Here is an 18,009-nt window from a genome sequence, read left to right as displayed (position 1 = left end):
AAGTACAAAAAAATCCTATTTTTCACCTTAATGCAGTCTGTGCATTAAGGTGAAAAAACATCTCACAATGCCGTTGCCCCAATGCCCCCCCACTTTTTTACTTAGCCAAGCCCCTGGAATGTCCCGCCCTCACCCTCGACGTCCTCTTCGCCGCTCACCCTGGCCGTTGATTGGCTGGAGTGGATGGATTGAAAGCAGCGCAGCCATTGGCTCGCGCTGCTATTAATCACATCCAATGACGTGGCTCTTCGGGGGCGGGGCCGAGTGATACAACCATCGGCTACGGCCGCTAGCTGTATCACAGGAGCACGAGGGAGCTCGCATGAAGTTGTGGAGTCCTTGCGGGAGGGAGCCGAGACAGCCGTCGAGGGACCCCAGAAGAGCAGGTTCGGGGCCACTCTGTGCAAAACGAACTGCACATTGGAGGTAAGTATAAAATGTATTTGTTATTTAAAAAAAAAAAAAAATGTTTTGCCTAATAATCCTTTAAAGCGGTATTCCGCTAGAAAAAAAAAATAGCAGCTGCCAACTTTTAATAATTGGACACTTACCTATCCCAGGGTCCAGCGATGCGGGTGATCGAAGCCCCGCTCATCTCCCCCTCTGCTCAACAGCGCTAGCATTTTAACTGTGGGCACTATGTGCGAGCCACACGCCGTGACTGGTCGCGCAATCATCTGGGACCTGTCGCACGTCCTGATGATTGATAGGGGGGGGGGGAGGCATTCTCCCTTCCTGCACCGAGAGAGGTGGCGTCAGGAGCCCAGACGCCGAAGGACACGGGCTATGAGGGGCTCCCTAGCAACAGATATTTAGAGGTGAATAAAAAAAAAATTCTCCAAATGGTTTTTTCTCTTGCGTTCACCGACTGACACAGCTCCTTTCTTAGACCGGGTTGTTACGCGACTTTCAGGAGAGGACTAGGCAGAACATGTTAACAAAACCCAGAACTTTCTAGTTCTGCCTAGTGAGAGAGGACCTAGGATCCCTGCAGGTCCATCGGTCTGTGGATTTTTTTTCTGCAGAAGTTTGCCTTTTGCGTAAGATTAAGATTTTTGATCTGCTATCAACAGCCGGCTGGGTAACAGGCTGGATACCCTTATCCTTGTAGTCTCCCCAGCCTGGCCAGCGAGCGTGTGCAGACCAGAGCTCTGCGCTGGGTCAGCCACGACATGCCCCCCAGCTCCAAGGGCGGCTGGTGAGCGTAATGCTCTGGGGCGCATATATGACCGGGCTACTGATGTCTGCTTCAGTGTGCCGGGCCAGCAGCCACCCCATACCTATCGGAGTGTGGGTCTGTGATGGATTGTTCCCCAGCTCATCAGGACTGTTAAGTACAGCTCTCCCTGCCTTGGTGGGGCTGAGCAGCTGGGCATTCCCTGGGAGGTCAATTCAGGGGTCTCTCAACTCCCTATCTTCTCTCCCCCCTCCCTGTGAGGATGCTGCATGGGCTGCTGAGCGGTGTGCGTGCCATAGACAGGGGTTCCCTGGGGGGCTCTCACCTGGGGTGGGGGCTGCGCTGGGTAGCTGTGCCCTGGATGTCTGTAGGTCTCTCCCCTGGGTGTCTGGAGGCTGTGTCTGCTGATCGCTTTAGCGCTGTTTGCCGCCATTTCCTCTGCCTGTTTTCACTGTCCCTCATTTCATACAGTGCTCAGCGCCCATTTTTGGTTTGACCAGGGAGAAGCCTGGTTTGTCTCATGTTACTGTAGTCTGGCAGCCATTTTCTCTGTGATTATATCCTTTATACTGGATGCTCGGCGCCCATTTTGTTGAAGCCTGAACATGTTTTTCATGCTCAGCGCTATACTCTGGGTCTCAGCACAGTGCAGTTTTCCTCTCTCAGGCATCTGGGAGCTGACACAGGCACACCTAGCTGGACAGAGCAGAACTTGGTCAGGGTGGTGAGTCCTGTGGTGGGGGCCCCTCAGTCTGCAGCAGTTAGGAGGGTGGGACCATCACTGCCCTAAGTCCCCAACATGGTAGGGCCAGCATGGCTTCAGAAAACGGTGTTTCTTCCCCCTAAATCCAGGCAGTTGCAACCGGTTCATCTGCAGACAGTGCAGTGCCTCTGGATGCTTTGTCAGAGGTACTTAACACGTTCGTTGCCAAGATGGAGGCGGTGCGTGGGCGCAAAGGTGGTAAAAAGCGACCCCCACCGGGGAGAGCTCTCATGCAGACTCGGAGCCCCGCTGAGGCTGGTGACCCCTGCTCTGTCGTTTCAGATAACGCTGACCAGGACCTCCCTCTTTTATCCAGGGCTTCAGTGTCAGAAGTGGTGCTGAGACGCCTGATTTGGCTAAAATGCTGGTCGGCTTACCAGGCATCTAAACAAAGCCCAGACAGATTTACCCTTCCTGGGTGATCGGCTCTTTGGAGCCTCATTGGATGACATTAAAAATACCACAGGTGATAAGAGTACCTTATTCCCACAGGCCAGGAAGGCTAAGGAGCCACACCGTAGGCAAGGGCCCTAATTTTCTGCTCACAAGCGGCTTTTTCGTCTGCCCGAGGCTTTGGCTAAACGTCCCCAGCCCAACAAGACGACCTCTGAAGGACAAAATCGTCCCTGGAACCGCAAGCCTGGGAGCAAAAGTGCTACCGCATGAAGGTTTGCCCCCGCCCGCAACAGGGGTGGGGGGTCACCTTTGGGAGTTTGCAGCCCGGTTTGTCTCTCGGCTGTCCGACCAATGGGTCTGCAATCTGATTTCCCGCGGCTACAAGATAGAGTTCCTCTCTTGGCCACCAAACAGATTCCTCCCCTCCAGCGTACAAGTACTCCCAGCCCGCTGGGAGGCCCTAATGGGGAGCGGTAAGGGACCTGCTGAGTCGCGGGGTGATAGTACCAGTTCCGGAGCTGGAAAGGTTCAAGGAGTTCTACTCCAATCTGTTTGTGGTCCCCAATCTTGGACCTAAAAGCCCTCAATTACTTTGTAAAAGTACAGAGGTTTAGAATGTAATCAATTCGCTCAGTAGTTGTTGCACTCCATCAAGGGGACTCCCTGCTTCTTTGGACATCCAGGATGCGTACCTACACATACCCATATGCCTTCCTCATCAGAAGTTTCTGCGATTTGCAGTTGGGGAAGCCCACTACCAGTTTGTGGCTCTCCCTTTTGGCTTGGCATCAGCCCCCCGAGTCTTTACCAAGGTATTGGCTCCTGTTTTGGCGTTGCTGCAACAACGCAGGATCGCAAACTTAGGTTAACTAGACAATCTCTTCCTGAGAGCATCTTCTGCCTCAGAATTAGAGGAGTATGTAGCGATCACCATGTAGACCCTGCAGGAATTTGGGTGGCTGTTGAACCTGAACAAGTCGGTGATCATACCGACTTAGTGCTTGGAGTACTTAGGCTTACTGCATGACTCCATGGAAGCAAGAGTGTTTCTCCCTTTAGACAAGCTGCAGACTCTCAGACCTGCAGTAAAACTGCTGATGATTCGCAGGTGGTCGTCGCTACGCTTCTGCATGCGAGTCCTGGGACTCATGGTGGCCTCTTTCGAGGCAGTACCATATGCCCAGTTTCACACCAGAGTCTTGCAGAAGGAGATCTTGACAAAATGGGACAAATCTCCATTATCTTTGGATCGGCAGATTCAGATGAACCAGTCAGTCAGGGATTTCCTGCTCTGGTGGTTGAGGTCCCTGTCTCTTAGGTCCGAGAAGTCTTTCCTACCTCTGCATTGGACAGTGATCACAACAGACACCAGTCTGACCGGCTGGGGAGGAGGACTGGGAGTACAGTCGACCCAGGGCTTCTGGTCGGGGGAGTAATCCAAGTTGACAATCAATGTGCTTGAGCTTCAAGCACACAGGCTATGTCTCTCCACGCAGTCGACGAGACTAAAGACCATCAGGATCCAGTCAGACAACACCACGGCGGTGGCATATGTCAACCATCAAGGAGGAAGAAGCTTGGCTGCAGCTCGGGAGGTCACTTACATCTTTCAGTGGGCAGAGCGACATGTACCGGCCCTGTCGGCCATTTACATCACGGGAGTAGGAAACTTGTAAGTCGGACTATCTAAGTTGTCAGATGCTGGACCCAGGAGAATCATCATTGCATCCGGAGGTGTTCAGGCTACTGTGCCTGCAGTGGGGCACAGCAGACATGGATCTCCTGGCCTCCCGTCTCAATCGGAAGGTGCTGAGATTCATATCCAGAACAAGTGATCCTTGGGCAGATGCGTCAGACGCGCTGGTGGCTACATGGGGTCAGTTCCGACTGATCTACGCCTTTCATCCGCTAAAACTGTTACCACGTCTGCTCCGCAGAGTGGAGGCCGAGGGGATTCCAGTGTTGTTGATTGCCCCAGATTGGCCTTGGCGTCCCTGATACGCCAACCTATTACGCCTGGTTGCAGACACTCCCTGGCGACTACCGTTGCAAGAAGACCTTATTTCTCAAGGTTCTCCATCCTGCTTTACCATCGCTGGTTTTAACGGCATGGCTGTTGAGAGCCAGGTGCTAAGGAACGGGGCCTGTCGGTCTCTGTGATTTCAGTTATGTTGAGAGTACGAAAATCATGTTCTCGGAAGATATACCATCGTACCTGGAAGTCCTACATCTCCATGTGTGAGTAGAAGGGGTGGCGTCCGCGCACATATTCCATTTTCACGATCCTGCTGTTCCTACAGCGAGGAGTAGACTAGAAATAGGCTTTAAGCACCATTAAGGATCAAATATCAGCTTTGGCTTTTTTTTCCCAGCGACCCCTGGCATCTCACTCTCTAGTGAGCACTTTCATACAATGGGTCCGACATGTAGTCCCTCCGGTGCGTCCACCTTTGCCCCCATGGGATCTGAACCTGGTGCTATCGGCGCTTCAGAAAGCGCCGTTTGAGAACATCAGGGAAATTCTTTTCGTTGACTCTTTCCCAGAGTGGTCTTCCTAGTGGCCATTACATCGGCCAGGAGGGTTTCGGAACTGGCGGCCTTGTCTTGCAAGTCGCCCCTATCTGGTTATCCATAAAGATAAGGTGGTGTTATGACCGCAACCTTTTGTGCCGAAGGGGGTTTCAGCGCTTCACATCAATAGACATTGTGTTACCATCTCTGTGTCCTAAACCGACAAATCCTAAGGAGGTGGCCCTTCATTCCCTGGACATGGTTTTGGCTCTGAGGGTATATTTGTCTGCCACAGCTCCTTTTCATAAGTCAGACTCTGTTTGTTTCAGTATCTGGTCCGAGAGAAGCTTGTGGCGATCTCGTCAGCCACCATTTTCAGATGGATCAGACAGATTGTGGTACAGGCCTACGCCTTAAGGGGCAGGTGCCCCCCTTTCCGGTCACGGCCCATTCCACCACGGAAATTGGAACGTCTTGGGCTTTCTGACATCAAGCGTCAGTCGCTTAAGTGTGTAAGGCAGTGACTTGGTTGTCTGTTCACACCTTTACCAAATGCTACAAGGTGGCTGATTGGAGCAGAGATCTGTGTTCTGTAAATCAGCCACGCCCCCACAGTTATAAACACACCCCTAGGACACACTTAACCCCTACACTACCACCTCCTGGTTAACCCCTTCACTGCCAATGTCATTTACACAGGAATCTGCATTTGTATAGCACTGATTGCTGTATAAATGACAAATGGTCCCAGAAATTTGTCCAAAATGTCCGATGTGCATCAATTTTGTTTGGGAGCCACGTCGCACGACCACGCAATTGTCAGTTAAAGCAACGCAGTGCCAAATCTCAAAAAGTGCTCTGGTCTTACGCCAGCAAAAGTCCGGGGCTTAAGTGCTTAAAAGCCTTTACAGTCTACCACTGTAGATGTACAGAGGAGGTCTAGTGCTAGAATTACTGCCCATGATGATCGCAGCAATAGTGAAAATGTGTAAAATGATCGTTGTTCGCTTGCATGCAGTACCAACACGCACATTATCACAGGGGGCACTAATCATACATTTTTTTACACGGTTGCTTTCAACTTAATTTTTGAAAAATTTTGAGAATCAGAGGCACACAAAACTGTAAGTCGCTCTGGAGGTTGGATTTAACGTGTACATTTTGCTAACATGCAATTACAGTGCCATATGTGTGCTGCATTAAAATTATGCAGACCTAGATTGCACAGCAGCACACATTTTGTGAACCCGCTACAAATCTGCCCTTCTGAAATATAACTCCTGCCTCTACACTGCTCAACAAACCTACTGCACCACCCTCATCAAAACCCTCTCATCCAAACCTGGTCAACTCTTTTCTACCCTGGAGGACAAGGAGAGTGTTAAAACGGATAAGGTTGTGATTGGAGAAAGGTAAAGGGGAGTTAGAGAAGTTTGCTGGGAGTGAAGAGGTGGGGCAATACGAGGTCGAAAGTGTTGCCATTGGAGTGGTGGTTTGTGGCCATTGTGTTAGGTTAAAAGAGGAGATTACATTTGGAAGTTGTTGAGGTGTTCACATTGATTGGAATATTAGTCCCCTAGAATGATGGCAGGGACTTCAGATGAAAGTAGAGTAGCCAAACGGAGAAGTCGCCCAGAAAGTGTGACACTTGTCCAAGAGGCCAATAAATGACAGCCATCCTCAGAATGGATAAAAGATGAATGCTTTACACTTTGAAAGAGGGGGAGGTGTAGGAAGAAACCTGGCAGGTGCATTGTGGGGAGAGAAGTCTGACACCGCCTTCTTTTCATCCTCTGAGTCTGAGTGATTGAGTTCAGAGGAGGTCACCATGGGACTGGGCAGCTGGAGAGATAGTGTTAGATTCCTAAGGATTTAGGAACAACCGATCACACTATTGTCCCCTGTCAGAACGGGGATCCACCTTGTTTACATAGGCAGATCCCCGTTCTGCCTCTCTGTACCACGAGAGCGGGTGGCTGCCGGACCCGCAAGCACGCTCCCATAGTTTTTGCACACTGTATCTCCTGCACGGACCGACGTACAGGCACGTCGGTTAGTGCAGCTGAGCCACCCTGCCACAGTATGCGGGCGGTCTGGAAGTGGTTAACTCCTTTCTCAATAATCTATTTACATATAGGGATCAACACATATGGAACTTTAAAATGATTCTAAAGGCAGAAGGATTTGTATCTTAACCACTTGCCGACTAGTCGCCGCAGTTATACTGCAGCAGGTCGGCTCTATTGAGCAAATCGTCGCTGTACGCCGCTTCGTGCAATAGGTACAGTAGGCACGCACACATGCCAGAGGCACATGGCCGGTGGCCACGATGTCTGTTGGCCACCCGCGATCGCTTCACAGAGAGTTAGAACGGGGATCAATTTAGACAAACGGATCCCGTTCTGTCAGGGGTGTACAGAGTGATCGTCTGTTCCTAGTGATTAGGAACAGCAACCTCTACTCCCTGTCAGTCCACTCCCCCCACAGTTAAACACCCTCCCAGTGAACACATTTAACCCCTTCCCTGCCATGTCTTTTATACAGTAATCACTGCATTTTTATACCACTGATCGCAGTATGTGTTGCTGGTTCCAAAAAAGTGTACAAAAAAAATATGCCATAAATCTATCCCCTATTTTGTAGACCCTATAACTTTTGTGCAAACCAATCAATATGGGCTTATTGAGATTTTTACCAAAAATATGTAGAAAAACGGCATATTAGCCTAAGCTGATGAAGAAATTGGTCTTTACATTTATTTTTATTTTTTGGGGATATTTATGATGGCAAAAAATATATTGTTTTTTTCCCCCAAAATCCTGCTCCTTCATGTTGAATGGTTTGCGCTTGTGAAACAGCAATCTTTAAGTCTGACCACAGATTTTCTATTGGATTGAGGTCTGTGCTTTGACTAGGCCATTCCAACACATTTACATGTTTGCCCTTAAACCACTCAAGTGTTGCTTTAATGGTGTATTTGGGGTCATTGTCCTGCTGGAAGGTGAACCTCCGTCCTAGCCTCAAATCACACATAGAGTGGTACAGGTTTTGCTCAAGAATATCCCTGTATTTAGCACAATCCATCTTTCCTATCCCTGTATTTGGTACAATCCATCTTTCCCTCAACTCTGACCAGTTTCCCAGTCCCGACTGCTGAAAAACCTCCCCACAGCATGATGCTGCCACCACCATGTTTCATTGTGGATGGTGTTCTTTGGGTGATGTGATGTGTTTGGTTTGCACCAGACATGGCGTTTTCTTTGGCCAAAAAGTAAAATTTTAATCTCCTCAGACCAGAGCACCTTCCTCCATACATTTTTGGAGTCTCCCATCCTCCATACATTTTTGGAGTCTCCCACATGCCTTTTCGCAAACTTAAAAAGGTGCCATTTTGTTTTTTGCTGAAAGTAATAGCTTTCTTCTGGCCACTCTGCCATAAAGCCCAACTTTATGGAATGTACATCTTATTGTCGTCCTATGTACAAATACTCCAGTCTCTGTTGTGGAACTCTGCAGCTCCCCCAGAGTTACCTTAGGTCTCTGTGCTGCCTCTGATTAATGCCCGCCTTGCCCAGTCTGTGAGTTTTGGTGTGTGGCCGTTACTTGGCAGGTTTGCTGTTGTGCCATGTTCTTTAAATTTGGTTATGATGGATTTTATGGTGCTCCTAGGGATCATCAAAAATTTAGTTTTTTTTTTTTATAACCTAACCCTAACTTGTACTTCTTCTCAACAACATTGTCTCTTACTTATTTGGAGAGTTCCTTGGTCTTCATGGCAGTGTTTGGCTAGTGGTGCCTCTTGCTTAGGTGTTGCAGCCTCTGGGGCCTTTCAAAAAGGTTTGTATATGTAATGACAGATCATGTGACACTTAGATTGCACATAGGTGGGCATAATTTCACTAATTGTGACTTCTTAAGGTAATTGGTTGCACCAGAGTTTTTTACGGGCTTCATAACAAAGGGGGTGAATACATACGCACATGCCAATTATCCAGGTTTTATTTTTGATAAATAATTTTTTGTATATTAATAGATAATACTCAGAACCACAATGTAATCCTGAACCCAGCACTCAAATGGAACTCACTATACTGCACTTAGAGCTGCTGTTATACCAATTAAAAACAATAAAATGTCTATGTCTAATGTAAGATTAAAAATTAACAGCGCTTTATATGAATACACAGTATTCATCCAAATAATAATTAGCCAATCACTGATTAGATGACTAGCTTATTTAAAAACACTCAATCCTGCTCAGCTTCAGTTCATTCAGAAACTGTCCAATAGTCCAGCTATAGAGAAAGCGAGTAATAGGAATGCTGCAATGGAAAGTGAAAGCAACAGTAGTAGTAGTGCTCCAGAGCAGAGCAAAGAAGATAAAAGCAACTTCAAGTCCTCCCAGTGATGGAATCCACATGCTCCACAGCTACACCTTCACCGATCCATCTTTTGTGAGAGCCCCTTAGTGCTTCTGTTTACCAGAAGTTTTATTTATACGGCGCCTTTAAGATGCCTTCCCACTTGCTTCTATCACTCAGTTGATGGGCACTTCAATACTCCATAACCGGTACAAGTCAATGAGGCGATAAATAGCATGTAAAAATACAAGGGGATGCTCAGCAAAGTGTTATACCTTTTATTAAAATAAACAATCACCCCCCCCCCCCCCCCCCCCAGTAAAATACAGGTTACAAGCATAAAAACATTTGTCAGCAATATCACAGATTTGCGCCAAGCTCGCCACCGATCGGAGTTCCTCTAAACAGACCGCCATAAGTCCCAGGATGACGCCAATCGAGTCATGCTGATGGGTCGCGTGGTCATGCCCTGACGTGTTTCGTGATTACATCTTCAGAGGGCGTCCTCTGAAGACATAATCACGAAACGCATCAGGGCAAGACCACGCGCTATGGAGTATTGAAGTGCCCATCAACTGAGTGATAGAAGCAAGTGGGAAGGCATCTTAAAGGCGCTGTATAAATAATACTTCTGGTAAGCAGAAGCACTAAGGGGCTCTCATGGGGTGGATCAGTGAAGGTGTAGCTGTTTAAGGAGCATGTGAATTCCTTCGCTGGGGGACTTGGAAGTTGCTTTTTATCTTCTTTGCTCTGCTCAGTTTTGGAGCACTAATAGGAGAAAGATTTGTTGCTTTCCATTGCAGCACTCCTATTACTCCCTATCTCTATAGCTGGACTATTGGATAGTTTCTGAATGAACTAGAGCTGTGCAGGATTGAGTGTTTTTAAATAAGTTAATCATCTAATCAGTTATTGGCTAATTAATATTGCACCATATGAAATATTATTTGGATTAATATTAGGGGTGCAACGGAGTGGCTCCGATCCATGATCCGAACGGGTCACCCCCCTCGGATTGGCACACGCCGCGATCCGCGGTCTCGGCCTTAGGAAAGGCTGCGGCTTCGGCCTAGTTCCGGAGCGGTGGCCATCTTGTTGCACCCGTCGGCGTTTACAATGTGATTGCTCTGTCAAATGACAGAGCGATCACCTGTAAACAAACCGGCGTCATGATGCTGTATCTGTAGAGCCCACAGCGCTGCTCTGTGACAAGTCCTGCACAGACATCCCTGCCAATAGTCTGCAATACCCTGCCAATACTCTGCAATAGCTTGCCAATACTTTCCAATACCCTGCCAATACTCGCCAATACCCAGCCATACTCTGCGATACCCAGCCATACCCATCCATGCTCAGCCAATATTTCATTGGGGGAGATGATGTGGATATTACAGTGGGGAAGATTGTGGATATTACAGGGGGGACTATATGGTGGTGGCATTTTCACAGGTTTTTGCAAATTCAGTTATTATTTGCTGATCCGAAAAATGATCCGATCCGTGACTGATCCGAGAAACTATCCGATCCGTGAATTTTTTGATCCGTTGCACCCCTAATTAATGTGTATTCATATAAAGCACTGTTTTAATCTTAAATTAGTTTTATGTTTATATTTTTCTAATTTTACTTCACCAACTTTTAGACTAATGTGTTCTGATCCATCGCATATAATTCAGATTAAAAAAAATTAACTAAAGGCTGTAATGTAACAAAATAGATAAAAAGCCAAGGGGGGTGAATACTTTTGCAAGGCACTCTACATCACCAAGAATATGATGCATTTGTATAAACTATTTCAGTAGTCAGACTCCCACAAAGTCTCTTCTGACCCAGCCATTTTTGTATCGTATAGCTGGACTTTGCCAAATCTTCTATAGATCGCTCATGTCAAGAATCCCTCCACCCCTTTAGCAAAGGCAGTGTGATGAGGTATTCTCCCCTCCTGTCCACGCATCAATGTTAACCTTTTGTTACTAATAAGATGGGAGCAAATTTTCAAGATCCTTTAGAACCACCTTAAGCAAAGTTGTGGCTCAATAACACAATCTACAGCGTGTACACCTGACATTAGGCTGGATGACTTTTTTGGAGAAAAGGTAAAGGCGAAAAAAATTTAATAGTAAAGGGGAAGCCTTTACTCCCACACTTCCTCATTCCCTATTTACCTGCTTAAAAATGTAATTATTGGATGACATTTACATTTGTAATTTGCAACATTTTACTGAAGCACGAAGCATTTAATTTGTGTTTGAAGCTGAACACCAGAAAATGAAAAAGTCCTCCTTTTTGTGATGGGTCTGTGGCCACGTTGCAACGGTTAAATGCTTGTTTAGTTTAGGGGACGATAAGAGCACTTTTACTTATCCACTCCCCACAGTAAACAATACTCCCCTCTGCTCCAGCAATGGGCTGCCCCTTGCATCCAGTGCAGGGCTGTGGGCCCTGAATGGGCCTTGATGTCAGAGGAATTGGACCGCCAAAGCGTAGATAAGAGGGGGCTGAACAGAATGATCAAGCAGCTCGGAGGAAGCCTGCAGGAGTAGAGGATCGGGTAAGTAAAACTACTTTCTCTTATATTCACTGACCGACACGGCTCCTCCCTGTAACTAAATCGGTTTGTTAGCCTACCACTAGGAGAACTAGGCAAAATTGTAACACAATACACAGAATTGTCCATCCCGCCCAGGGGGCGGACCCTGTGATAACGACCCTCCCTGCTGCCCCAGCAGCTTCAGTTTTATTTTGCCTAGTGAAGGAGAATGACCTAGGAACCCTGTGGGCCCTTTGGTACATTTTTTTGATGCAGGATTTATACTTTTGCGCAAGATGAAAGATCCTGGGATCTTCCATCAACTGCCGGCTGGGTGACAGGCTGGTTGAGTTATCCTTGTAGTCCCCCCAGTCCGGCCATCGAGCGTGTGCAGGTCGCAGCTAAGGCTCGGCAGGCCATGACATACCTCAGCTCCAGAGGTGGTCGTGAGCTTCAATGCTCCGGGGTATACATATGACCGGGCTACTGATGTCTGGATCACAGTATACCGAGGCCAGCAGCCACCCTGTAACTGCGCAGGAGTGGGTCTGTGATGGAATGTCTCCCAGCTCTTCAGAACTGGTAAGTACGGCTCTCCTTGCTTCGGGGAGTTGAGCAGCTGGGCATTCCCTGGGAGGTTGATTCGGGGGCCACCTCACCTTCTCTTCTCTCCCACGTCCCTATCTTCCCTCCTTCCCCCGGGGGCGGCTGCATGTGCTGCTGGCGGTATGTGTGCTGGGTTCGCTGGGTCTCTCACCTGTAGGGGGTCTGTGTGGCTAGCAATGGTCCTGGTCCCGTTGTGGGGGTCCCAAAAGGTGTCTGTGGAGATATTTTGGCTGCTTGGAGGCAGCACTATTCTGTGGTTTCTCTTGTCACCGGATGGCGCTGTCCGGTGGCCATTTTGGATGAGGGCAGAGTAGGTTCCCCTCGCGAGCTTCGGCGGCCATTTTCTGTGAGATTTCCTATTAAGATCATTGGCGGCCATTTTTTTAAGCCCGGGCGCTCTTTTCATTGCAGCTCTCTTGTGACAGCATGCCATGTGCTGTCAAACACTGTTTCCTGTGTACACAGGACGCTGGATGGCCTTTCTCTGAACGCTGGTGAAAGCTCTACAGCTGCTGCCGACACAGCTTCTTCACTCTGCACTTGGGTAACCTCCTGGGGACTACAGGCACGGCTAGTAACCATCACAGAATGCCCCAGGGTGGTGAGTCTGGCGCTAGGAAACCTTCACTGTCCTAAGTCCCTTTTCAGGTGGCATACAGTGTAGGGTCAGCATGGCTTCAGAAACTGGTATTTCTTCCCCCGAAATCCAGGCTATTTCAACAGCGTCACCTGCGGATAGCGCTGTGCCCATGGACACCCTGACGGCGGTCCTTAGCTCATTTGTTGCAAAAATAGAGGCAGTGCGTGTAAAAGGCCCCTGCCCCCCTGTCCATATTCAGGCTGCTGTGTCTGAAGTGGGGAACACCTGAGGTGGATTTGGCCTCCCGTCTCAATCAGAAGGTGCCAAGATTTGTGTCCAAGAGAAGAGATCCATGGGCACACGCGTCAGACACGCTGGTGGCTCCATGGGATCAGTACCAGCTCATCTACGCATTTCCTCCACTGAAGCTGTTGCTACGTCCGCTTCGCAGAGTGGAAGCCGAGAGGATTCCAGTAATTCTGGTTGCCCCAGATTGGCCTGAGCGGACCTAGTGCGTCTGGTGGCAGACATTCCCTGGCGACTGCCGCAGCGAGAGGACCTCCTATCTTAAGGTTTAATCTTTCACCCTGCTTTACCATCGCTGGCTTTAACGGCATGGCTATTGAGAGCCAGGTGCTGAGGAACCGGGGTCTGTCGGAGTCGGTGATTCTAACTATGTTGAGGGCGCGGAAATCTTCTTCACTGAAGATATACCACCGTACCTGGAAGGCCTACATCTCCACGTGTGAGGAGAAAGGGTGGCATCCGTGCTCCTTTTCTATATCCAGGATCCTGCTGTTTAGCAAGGAGTGGACCAGAAATTGGCATTGAGCACCATTAAGGTGCAATTTTATTTTATTTTTTTTATTTTTTTCAGCGACCCCTGGCGTCCCTCTCATTAGTGAGTACTTTCGTTCAGGGGGTACGACATGTAGTCCCTCTGGTGCGTCCACTGTTACCCCCATGGGATTTTGAACCTGGTGTTGTCGGTGCTTCAGAAGCCGCCATTTGAAAATATCAGGGAGATTCCCCTGTTGACTCTTTCCCAGAAAGTGGTCTTTTTAGTGGCCATCACATTGGCCAGGAGGGTTTCGGAATTGGCAGCCTTGTCTTGCAAGTCGCCTTGTCTTGCAAGTCAACCTTGTCTTGCAAGTCGCCTTATCTGGTCATCCACAGGGATAAGGTGGTGTTGCGCCCGCAACCGTCTTTTCTAGCGAAGGTGGTCTCGGCCTTTCAAATCAATGAGGACAATGTATTACCATCGTTGTGTCCTAAGCCGAAGCACACCAAAGAGGTGGCCCTTCATGCTCTCAACGTGGTTAGGGCTCTAAAAGTGTATTTGTCACGGCTGCCTTTCGGAAGTCAGACTCGCTGTTTGTTTCGGTGGCTGGTCCAAAGAAGGATATGGCGGTCTCTTCGGCCACCATTTTCAGGTGGATCAGATAGATTGTAGTACAAGCCAATGCGTTGAAGGTCGCGGGCCACTCTACAAGGGCAATCGGAACGTCATGGGCCTTCCGACACCAAGCGTCGGTCGCTCAGGTGTATAAGGCGGCGACCTGGTTGTCTGTCCACATGTTTACCAAGTTCTACAAGGTAGACGTCAGTGCATCGGCTGATGCCTGTTTTGGCCGCAAAGTTTTGTAGGTGGCCGTGTAGTTGAAATTGAGTTTTTTTTTCCTGGTTTTCGATAAAAACGCAGTACTGTTTTGTTAATGCACTGTTGCATTACTTTCGCAGAAGGTTGCGATGTTGGGGTTCTCTCTGGCTGTGAATACCCGGTTATGTGGCGGTGTGTTTTCCGTATTTTTTTGTGGGTTCAGTTTCACTAGTTCCCACTTGCCATGGTGGCTGAAGTTCTTATGCCGTTTTTCCCACCCCTCGTTTGGCACTGCTTCGGGATGTCCCATTTAGTTACAGAGAGGAGCTGTGTCGGTCGGTGAATATAAGAGAAAATAGGATTTTGTACTCACCGTAAAATCCTTTTCTCTGTAATTCACTGACCGACACAGCACCCACCCCTCTTCTCTACGTTATACTGCTTGTTGACGTACTGAAGCTGCTGGGAGGGTTGTTAGCACAGGGTCCACCCCCTGGGCGGGACTGACATTTCTGTGTATTGTGTTACAATTTTGCCTAGTTCTAGTGGCAGGCTAACAAACCCATTTAGTTAGAGAGGAGCTGTGTCGGTCTGTGAATTACAGAGAAATGGATTTTACGGTGAGTACAAAAATCCTATTTTTCATGGTCCCCTAGGCATAAACCAGATATCTTCTGCAGTGGGCACAGCTCCACTGCAAAGGAAGTCCTTTTTACCGGAGTTCAGCTTTAATTGGTATGTTTAATAATTTCACAACTAAAACTTTTATAGCTGTATATTATGTACTTATTTAAAAATTCACTTCAGTTGACGTAAAAAAAAAACCATGTTTTTGTTCCACTGCACAGAAATGAAGCCTTTAAAGAACTAAAGCAGAGAGTAGTAAGGGCCGAACTGAAGCTTTTGGATGTGCAGCGCTGGATGTGTTGGCAGTTGTGCTGGAAAACGCAGCAGCAGTGCATGGAGCAGCATTCCTTCGCCACCTTCAATGTTGAATCAGCAGAACATTCCCAAGCTATGGCTGGCTTTAACCTGTTATCCGCTCTTACTGAAGTAGAAGAGAAGTACCTGGAAATAAAGTCACAGATTCAGTCTGGAATGCCCCTTGATTCCTTGGTTCCTTTGAGTATGCAAGTAAGATCTGTTTTCTAAGACTTCTTTTCATGCTGTTTTTTAGATTGAGGGAAAGGAATAGAGTTTCTGTTGTGTTTTGTATTTGTAGCTCTATTGGGGCAATTTCCTTTTTACTTGTTTCATGACAAACCTCACTAGTGGGGGCAAAGAAAAAAAAAACTTCTGACAATGTTCTCATTGCTGTCTGCTCATTCCTGTACAAGTTACTATAACAGCCTGGGTGATTTAGATTTTAGTTTGAGCGCTGCAGATTTTACAGCCACCACCACTCCCCAAAATAACTCCAGTATGTTACAATTTTTTATTTATTTTTTTGTAACTAAAAATTTGACTTGTACTTCAAAATGGAAATATATTGACAAACAGTACATTGACAAAAAGAACAACACACTGTCATTAGCTACAATGTCCAAAATGATATATAAATATCCTCTATATAAAGTTCCCAGCCTCTTCCTGTTCCTCCCACTGTTTCCCACTCTGGACAGTTATTCACCTTCTAGCTACCTATCCTTTCACAAAAGAATACTGTATATTACTTTGAAAAGCTTCTGAGATGACCGGTGGTTTCACATCAATTCAGAATCTTTTTATTGTAAATCGAGAAACCAATCGAAAGTGGCTCCTCATAGCGCAGGTTTAGCTTTATTACAATACAATCTAAGAAATTTAAAGATGCAGTACTCAGCAATATCAAGCAGGCTCATAAGTATAGTTATGCACTTGCTTTCCTTCCCTGACTATGCTCTGCCACCTCCTCTCGTGTGATGTAGATACATTACTATGTAAACTCCTCTAAACACACTGAATTACGCATATTTAATTACTAGGTCTCAGTTACTACCGACTCCTTTTATTTCTTGTATGATCGCTACAGAAATGGGAAGTGTAGGAAAATCACCCGATTGGCGATCCTGGCAGAAATGTTTCCTGTGCTATTTTAAACTTTATAAAATAGCTGGCTGGTAACAAACTTTAATTAAATACATGGATCCTATAGAAGAGTTACATAGTGGTAAACAGAACAGTGGGAAAAGAAAGGTAAACGAAAAAGATAGGAACAGTGGAGGAAACCATGTAGCTATGCATGGTTTCATGGTAATATCAGTGAAGACTTGTGCTGCCAATCTATTATATGGTTTTAAGGAATCACCCATGTTTTTTCAGAAATCAGTTTTACTACATGGGAAGTTTTATAATGCAGTGTTTGGATCAAAACTGCAAAATAATTTTGGGAAAAACAAAGCAATTTTCTTTTCATTGGGTATAGAATATTTATTTTTAACTGTGTCCAGTTTGGGAGATTTCTCTTTACTTCTTGTTGTGTAGCCACAAGAAGTGAGAGGAAATCTCGCTGAAACATTTCCTCTTTCTCTTATGTTCATTGACGGACAAAGATTCTCTTTATTCTCGACCATAAATTTTATAGCGCAAACTATAGGAGTAGAAAACTAGGCAACTAGGCAGAAAGAGTACAGCACCGCCTATGGGCAGTTCTAGCTAGTATAAACCCTCTCTGCTATATGCATGCCAGTTATTTCTGCTTAGCGTTTGAGGAGTAAGGACCTAGTTCCCTGCTGGGACCTTTTGGTTCCATAGCTTTTCCATAGCTTTTTTTATTTTATTTCCTGAAGAGACCTTCAGCCTCACTGGGCTGGGTAATCTAGACCCAGTGGTCACCCCAGTCTGACCAAAAAGCGAATGCTGAGTCAGCTGCAACAGCCCCATCCTGGACTGGGGCAGCCAGCAAGTTAAACGTCTTGCGGGGACACACGATTGGGCATCTGCAGACTGTGTCAGTGTTACCCTGGCCACAAGCTCCCACACTTGGTGAGGGGGCGCTGTCTTGGGATAGGTGGATGCTGTGCAGCCGGAGGCACCACTATGTTCTCGTTTTGGATTCCTGCCTTTTTTCCCATTGTGTTTGACTTTGACACGTAATATAAGGCTGTTGCCGGTGTGAGTGGCATTGAAACTGGGTCTCCCTTTTCAACATCTATAGCAGGGAGGAGTGGGGGTTTTCCCTCTCCTTCTTCCCTCTCCTTCTTCCCTCTTCTTTTTTTGTACCTTGGGGTAATGATCAAAATTTCATATGGGTACAGTGTAGCATGACCGCACAATTGTAATTTAAAGTGTGACGGCGTTGAAAGCTGAAAATTTGGCCTGGGCAGGAAGGGGGTATAAGTGTACAGTAAGCAAGTGGTTAAAAAGCCGACTTGGTTTATTTACTGTAACTGCATTTCACTTTCCCAGTGTAACAAAATTACTTTCAATTTCTAAAACTACTCCACACTGTTTTTCACATTTTCCGTAAAAAAAAAAAAAAAAAAAAGTTTTTTCATGGCTTCAAA

General features: G+C 47.0%; 1 protein-coding gene across 2 annotated transcripts in view; it reads left to right on the top strand.

Moving 5' to 3' along the window:
- Positions 1–18,009, top strand: part of RBM44 (RNA binding motif protein 44) — a 444,878-nt gene that overhangs the window by 154,063 nt on the left and 272,806 nt on the right. For both annotated transcript variants that reach the window (XM_077448311.1, XM_077448312.1), the window contains exon 8: positions 15,373–15,658. In XM_077448311.1, coding sequence (XP_077304437.1) covers positions 15,373–15,658 — 286 coding nt within the window. The remainder of the gene's footprint in view (positions 1–15,372; positions 15,659–18,009) is intronic.

Source organism: Lithobates pipiens, unplaced genomic scaffold (assembly GCF_037356315.1).
Source record: "Lithobates pipiens isolate NorthernLeopardFrog02 unplaced genomic scaffold, aLitPip1_a1.2 Scaffold_22, whole genome shotgun sequence".
In the NCBI taxonomy this organism is placed as follows: Eukaryota; Metazoa; Chordata; class Amphibia; order Anura; family Ranidae; genus Lithobates; species Lithobates pipiens.
Note: the sequence above shows the minus strand (reverse complement) of the source record. Positions and strands in the feature narration are given on the sequence as shown.